The sequence below is a fragment of the Scyliorhinus canicula genome, chromosome 12 (genome assembly GCF_902713615.1).
Source record: "Scyliorhinus canicula chromosome 12, sScyCan1.1, whole genome shotgun sequence".
Taxonomy (NCBI): Eukaryota; Metazoa; Chordata; class Chondrichthyes; order Carcharhiniformes; family Scyliorhinidae; genus Scyliorhinus; species Scyliorhinus canicula.
In genome coordinates, this window is record NC_052157.1 from 31,885,742 (window position 1) to 31,893,516 (window position 7,775).

At 49.7% G+C, this 7,775-nt stretch overlaps 1 protein-coding gene across 10 annotated transcripts in view; it reads left to right on the forward strand.

Annotated features, from left to right (window-relative positions):
- Positions 1 to 3,019, forward strand: part of rab27a (RAB27A, member RAS oncogene family) — a 153,262-nt gene extending 150,243 nt beyond the window's left edge. For all 10 annotated transcript variants that reach the window (XM_038814111.1, XM_038814108.1, XM_038814113.1 and 7 more), the window contains one exon: positions 1,553 to 3,019. In XM_038814111.1, the coding sequence (XP_038670039.1) occupies positions 1,553 to 1,754 (202 nt within the window). In that variant the 3' untranslated portion in view covers positions 1,755 to 3,019. The remainder of the gene's footprint in view (positions 1 to 1,552) is intronic.
- The last annotated feature ends 4,756 nt before the right edge of the window (positions 3,020 to 7,775 follow it).

Here is a 7,775-nt window from a genome sequence, read left to right on the forward strand (position 1 = left end):
ATCCCAGTAAACCAGTAATCCCACTTTAGCTCAGGGCAATTTAACATGGCCCTGCACATCTTTGGACTGGGAGGAAACTGGAGCACCCGGAGGAAACCCATGCAGATACGGGAAGGACGTGCAGACTCCGCACAGACAGTGACCCAAGCCAGGAATCGAACTTGGGACCCTGGAGCTGTGAAGTAACTGTGCTAACCACTGTGCTACCGTGTTGCCCGAGAATGAGAGGGCACAGATTTAAAGTGATTTGCAAAAGAAACAAAGGGGGAATGGCACTAAACCACGATACTCATTTGGAGAGCTGGTGCAGATACAGTGGGCTAAATGGCCTCTTTTTGCGCTGTAACAATTGTGTGATTTCAGCAAAGGCCTATTTTGTTTTAAAGAAATTTAGAGTACACAATTTTTTTTTTCCCAACTAAGGTGCAATTTAGCATAGCCGATCCACCCATCCTGCACATCTTTTGGGTTGTGGGAGTGAGATCCACGCAGACACGGGAAGAATGTGCAAACTCAACACGGACAGTGATCCCGGGCCGTGGTCGAACCTGGGACCCCTGTGCTGTGAGGCAGCAGTGCTAACCACTGCGCCATCGTGATGCCCTACCAAAGTACTACACTTCTTCCTTACTCAAGACTTCTTGCAATAAAAGGCAATATGCTATTCTAATTGCTTGTACCTGTGCATGTGAGCTCCTTGTGCGAGTACACTCCCAAGTGTACTCGCAAGTACCAAGTGTCTCTGAGCAGTTACCCACTATGTAACATACTGCACATCTGTCCACTGTATTCGTCTGTTGCTCGTTCAGAGGTTGAATTGCCTTTGCTGGACTGTATTCTCAGACGAAAATGAATAGATTTACTTTGTAGACAAGATAATTTCACGTCTGAAAAATATAGGGCAGATACAGGAGTACAGCAGACCAAAAGTAATCAATGCTTCACCATAGGCAGCACTTGATTTCAGAATAACCTTCAGCTGGAAAACGTGGTGAACAATCAGTGAGTCGGTATGTAGCTTGGATACTCTTGCCGCTTGCTTGTGGAATAGGCAATGTGAAGGAGGGTACTCTGTACCCCAGGGTTATTGCCCACTTGTGCTGTCTTTCTCTTTTGAGAGCTAAGAAAGCACATTTTGAAGATCAAATATATTTTACACCATGTATGGCAATTGATGTAGTAACCGCTTCTACTTGAGCAGATAGAGGTGAGCAGTTGGGGTAAGATTGTAGGTGAATGTCAGATCGAACCCAGGTCCTCAGTGCCTTGAGGCAGCGGTGCTAACCATCGCGCCGTCTTGCTGCCCTACCTTGAGCAGAGTTTAATATCCTTCAAAATGATGGTAGCGCACGGATGAATTGATGATCTGACGCAATTAAGCAACATTAAAGCTTAAATGGGTTTTGCAGGATAGCAGATGTGGTTGGTTTTATTAAAATGTCCAAAGTGTTTAGTATCACAATATTTGCATTTAATTGCTGTCCTGCACTTCAGTATGTTGTAGTTTGTGTCTTTTCATTTGTATCTAGTTGATGGCCTGCTTTCTTCACAGGTTACCTTACTTTGAAACAAGTGCAGCAACTGCATCCAACGTGAACAAGGCGGTGGAAACTCTGCTGGAGCTCATCATGAAGCGCATGGAGCGGTGCGTGGACAAATCTTGGATACCTGATGGTGTTGTAAGATCCAATGGCCACAACTCCACCGAACACCTAAATGCAAATGACCCGGACAAAAGCAAATGTGCTTGCTAAATTGACCTGTGGGGAAACATCTTGGTTGATAATTGAGCTCAACACCTTTTTTCTTTCTTAAACCAAAATGCATGCTGTTTTCTCTCTCTCTCTCTCTCTACCAAACCCCCCCCCCCCCATCTCAAAACTAATATTTTGGTATAATGAGAACAAAATAGACTGATGACTTATTTACCAACCGCCTAAAAGAAAGATGCAGGAGGTTGCTTATGCCTTTGTGAATTATTCTATGTACCCTTCTGTTTCAACAGGAAGTCAGGGCAGACTGAGTGCCAGCAGTAGTTTTATTATGGGCTGGTGCAAGATCTCGCGAATATGAGTGACAGATAAGTCATCTTTGGCCATTGCACTTCATAAAATTAATGAGTACAATATGGACCCCACAGTGGTAAGAATTAACAGCCAAAATTCAATCAAACGCCCAGAGCACAATCTTTGCTTATATAGCCCACATTTCACGTGGATCTTTATGGTACATCATAGTCTCTCTCTTCTCTTCTTTCTCTCTCTCTCTCTCTCTCTCTGTCTCTCTCTCTCTCTGTCTCTCTCTCTCTCTCTCTCTCTCTCTCTCTTTCTCCCCCCCCCCCTATATCCTTTTAAAACATTGGGGCTTCTTCTTAAAATCCAACCTTCTCACTTGGTGTCGGATTCATTATTTATGGTTTCAGCGCTAATTCCTGGTTCTTGTGATTGGAGCAAAACCTGCGTAGGCACAAAAGTAGTGCATTAGGTTTCCTTTTTTTTAAAAAGTTGTTTAACTTTATTATAGGTATGTGCTGAAACTACTACAAGGTGCATTGTCAAGTTTTTACACTGGAGTGATGCCAAATTGTTTAAAACCTGCCAAATACTTGATTGAAAGATTAGATTCCAGGTGGAGTTTATTTAATGAACTCCTCTTATTTGACGAAAACATTTATTTCCCTTTTATAAAAAAAAATGAAACTTTTTATCTGTTGAGTAATTTGAGTTGATTTGGTACATGTTGGGTTACTGAAATGAAGGTCAGTGAGCACTTTAGTAAATGAGGCAGAGGAGTCTGAATCAGTGTGACAAATCAATATGTACTGCAGTTTGGAATTTCAGAAATACTAAATTGTCTCCATTGCATTAAAAGATTCTGGAATGTAGATGTAATTAGATTTGATACAAATTATTGTATTTTTCTCAATGTATCTGTTTACAATGCTGTTTTAAAGAAAAAGTCTTGTTCTGAAAATACTGTCAGAATATCCTTTCTAATAAAATAAAATCCCCTCCATGGTCCTGTTCTAGTTTGTACATGCTTGAAGTGCAGGTATTGACAAAATGAAGCTGGTTACAATGGAGTTCAACGGAGAGCGGGATGGGACACGAGTACCTGACTTCACGCTTCCCCCTATAGTACTACCATTGAATGTCTGTCCCTGGTTGCGAGTGAACAATGAAAATCGTAGGATGAGTAGCTATTGTTATCATGTTTTTCTTCCAGTCATTGGTTGTCCTTTCTAAAATCTTGCTCATTGATATGTTAACTGATGTAGTCAAATCAATTGCTACTTGCTTCCGGTTGCGGCTATGACTAGCTAAGCCGCACATTTGGAAGCTCCTGCAACAAAGGTGTTTTTGGGCCAATTGGAGGGCCCCAACGGCGCTGAAAAAACGAATCCCGGTGGGGGAAGGTCCCCTGAGGAGAACTAGACCGATTTTATGGTCGGTACCCGGAGTGGAGCGGCAAGAAAAACGGCAGCAGCTCCCCAAAAAAAGCGGGGGAAGAAAATCAAAATGGCGGCCGGCGGTGCACCGGAGGAGTGGAAGAAATGGGCGGAGGAGCAGCAGGCCGCTCTCCTCCGTTTTTTCACGGAGATGAAAGTGGAACTCTTAGAGTCCATGAACGCGACGGCCACCAGGTTGGTGGGAGCCCAGGCGATCCAAGAGGCGTCGATTAAAGATCTGCAGCAGGAGATGGCCGCGAGGGAGGAGGAGGCCACAGTCATCGGGGCAAAGGTGGAGGCGCACGAGGCACTCCACATGAAGTGGCAGAGCCGCTTCGAGGAGCTGGACACTCGGATGAGGAGGAAAAATTTGAGGATCCTGGGCCTGGAAGAAGGCCTGGAGGGGTCGGATCTCCCGGGATATGTGGCGGAGATGTTGAGCTCCCTGATGGGGGAAGGGGCCGGTCCGGCGCCCCTGGAATTGGAAGAGGCATACCGGGTCATGGCCAGGAGGCCTAGGGCGAACGAGCCCCCGAGGGTGGTGCTGGTGCGGTTCCAGCGGCTAAGTGATCGAGAGAAAGTCCTGAGGTGGGCTAAAAGGGAGAAAAGCAGCAAGTGGCAGAACTCGACGGTAAGGGTGTACCAGGACTGGAGTGCGGAGGTGGCAAAGCGGCGGGCCCGGTACAACCGGACAAAGGCGGTGCTGCACGCGAAAAAGATCAAATTTGGAATGTTGCAACCGGCGCGCTTGTGGGTCACCTACAAGGACCAACATCATTATTTCGAGTCCCCAGAGGAGGCCTGGACCTTTGTACAAGAGGAAAAGTTGGACACGAACTAAAACCTGGGAGCACCGGCGGTCGTAGCCGCCGGGGGACTCTTGATTGTGCAAGTGGCCCTTTTCTTTTTCAGGCCAGGTCGGAACTGGGTAACAGTTTCGTGGAGTGTTTGGGGTGTTTTTTCTCGAACGGTTGACTTTTCTGAATATTTTGAAGGTTTCGAGTTGTTGGGTGTTTCTGTATATTTGTACTGTTGAAATCTCTATTGTGGGTCGTTGGCTTCTTATGGGGTGTTTTTTCCCGTTTCCAATTTCCCTTAGTTATTTACCTCTCTTACCCTTTTTCTTTGGGTGCTTGGGGGGGTTTTTTGGTTCTTTTTTTTCTTTTCGGGTTATGGTTATCTGCGGTTATGTATACTGTTTGATGGAGGGTGATGGTTGGGCACGCGGTTAGTTGATAGTTAGTTAATTATTTTGTTATTTAAGTATGTAGTTAAGTATTTATGTATTTAGTTGCCATTGGGTATTTGTATTTATATCGTTAAGTTGGGGAGACGGGACGGGGGGGAGCGGGTTGATTATGCGGGTCTTTCTCGGGGGTTTTAAGGGGATCTTTCACGGGCGCAGATGGGGTGAACCGGGAGGAGTCGGAATGTGGCAGGAGCAGCCGGGTCAGCGGAGACCAGCTGACTCTCGGGAGTACGATGTGGGGTACATCGCGGCTAGGAGGGGTCCTAGCCAGGGGGGGGGGGGGGGGGGGGGGAAGGGGGGGGGGACTGGGGGGGGACACCGGGTTGCTGCTAGAAAGACCAGGGACGAGAAGGGGAGAGCCGGGGGGGGGTGGGGGGGGGGGCCATCGCTATGGGAAGCGGGTCAGAAAAGAAGGGATGACCCGGGGCGAGCAAGGGACAAGACATGGCTAATCGACAGGGAGTAGGGACGGGTCGCTCTGCGACCCGATTGATCACGTGGAACGTAAGGGGGCTGAATGGGCCGGTCAAAAGATCAAGGGTCTTCTCACACCTGAAGGGACTGAAGGCTGATGTAGCAATGCTGCAGGAGACTCATTTGAGGGTAGCAGATCAGGTCCGCCTGAGAAGGGGGTGGGTGGGACAGGTGTTCCACTCAGGCTTGGATATCAAGAACCGGGGGGGTGGCGATTTTGGTGGGAAAGAGAGTGTCGTTTGTGGCGGCAGAGGTGGTGGCAGACAAGGAGGGCAGGTACGTGATGGTGAGGGGTAGGCTACAGGGAGAGAGTGTGGTACTGGTAAATGTGTATGCCCCGAACTGGGACGACGCGGGTTTTATGAGGCGCCTGCTGGGCCTCATCCCGGGACTGGAGGCAGGGGGCCTGATCATGGGAGGGGACTTTAATACGGTGTTAGACCCTGGGCTGGATAGATCGAGTTCCAGGACGAATAGGAGGCCGGCAGCGGCAGAGGTGTTAAGGGGGTTCATGGAGCAGATGGGAGGGGTAGACCCATGGAGATTTGGTAGGCCTAGGGCGAGGGAGTATTCTTTTTTCTCCCACGTCCACAGAGTGTACTCTAGGATCGATTTTTTTCGTATTGAGCAGGGGGCTGATACCGAGAGTGCAGGACACGGAGTACTCGGCCATTGCGATATCGGACCATGCACCACATTGGGTGGACGTGGACATGGGGGAGGCGCGGGACCAACGCCCGTTGTGGCGCCTGGATGTAGGGCTGTTGGCGGACGAAGAGGTGTGCAGAAGGGTGAGAACGGGCATTGAGAACTATCTGGGTACGAATGACACAGGTGAGGTGCAGGTGGGGACGGTCTGGGAGGCCTTGAAAGCAGTGATTAGAGGAGAGCTGATCTCCATAAGGGCACACAGAGAGAGGAAGGAGAGGCAGGAAAGGGAGAGGCTGGTGGGGGAGCTCCTAGAAGTAGATAGGAAATATGCGGCGGCGCCAGAGGAGGGGCTATTAAGGGAGCGGCGTAGCTTGCAGGCCAGGTTCGACCTACTGACCACTAGGAAGGCGGAAATGCAGTGGAGAAGGGCGCAGGGTGCGGCGTATGAGTACGGGGAAAAGGCGAGCAGGATGCTGGCACACCAGCTTCGTAAGCGAGATGCAGCCAGAGAGATTGGGGGAGTGAGAGAGAGGGGTGGGGATGTAGTGCAGAAGGGGCAAGAGGTGAATAGGGTCTTTAGGGACTTCTATAGGGAATTGTATAGGTCTGAACCGCCGAAGAGGAGAGGGGGAATGAAGAACTTTCTCGACAAATTGGGGTTCCCAAAGGTACAGGAGGAGCTGGTGGAAGGGTTGGGGGCGCCGATAGAGCTGCAGGAGCTAATTAAAGGGATAGGCCAGATGCAGGCGGGGAAGGCGCCGGGGCCGGATGGGTTCCCGGTGGAGTTTTACAGGAAATTTGTGGACTTGGTGGGTCCAGTGCTGGTGCGAGCCTTCAATGAGGCGCGCGAGGGGGGGGCTCTGCCTCCAACAATGTCGCAGGCCCTGATCTCCTTGATTTTGAAGCGGGACAAGGACCCGGTCCAGTGCGGGTCCTACAGGCCTATCTCCCTCTTAAATGTAGATGCCAAGCTGTTAGCAAAGGTCCTGGCAACCAGGATAGAGGACTGTGTGCCAGGGGTAGTCCATGAAGACCAGACGGGGTTCGTGAAGGGACGCCAACTTAACACAAATGTTCGGAGATTGTTAAATGTGATTATGATGCCAGCAGTGGAAGGGGAGGCGGAGATAGTGGTAGCGCTGGACGCGGAGAAGGCATTTGACAGGGTGGAGTGGGAATACTTGTGGGAGACGTTGGAAAGGTTTGGGCTTGGGGAGGGATTTATCAAGTGGGTAAAACTGCTCTATTCAGCTCCGATGGCAAGTGTGGTAACAAACGGGAGGAGGTCAGAATATTTTGGGCTGCATCGAGGTACGAGGCAGGGATGTCCCCTATCTCCCTTACTCTTTGCATTAGCGATTGAGCCATTGGCGATGGCACTGAGGGGTTCAGGGGGGTGGAGAGGACTGACAAGGGGAGGGGAGGAACATCGGGTCTCGCTCTATGCGGATGATTTGTTGTTGTATGTGGCAGACCCGGAGGGGGGAATGCCGGAGGTAATGGGGATACTAGCGGAGTTCGGGGACTTTTCGGGATATAAATTAAATCTGGGGAAAAGTGAGGTCTTTGTAATACACCCGGGAGACCAGGGGGAGGGAATTGGGAGGCTCCCCTTCAAAAGAGCAGTTAAAAGTTTTAGGTATTTGGGGGTGCAGGTGGCAAAGAACTGGGGGACCCTACACAAGTTGAACTTTTCCAGACTGGTGGAGCAGATGGAGGAGGAGTTTAAGAGGTGGGACATGGTGCCGCTGTCGCTAGCAGGGAGGGTGCAGTCAGTTAAAATGACGGTCCTCCCGAGGTTCTTGTTTTTGTTCCAGTGTCTGCCCATCTTCCTCCCCAGGGCCTTTTTCAAGAAGGTAACGAGTAGTATCATGGGGTATGTGTGGGCACATGGCACCCCGAGAGTTAGAAGGGTCTTTTTGGAGCGGAGTAGGGATAGTGGAGGGCTGGCGT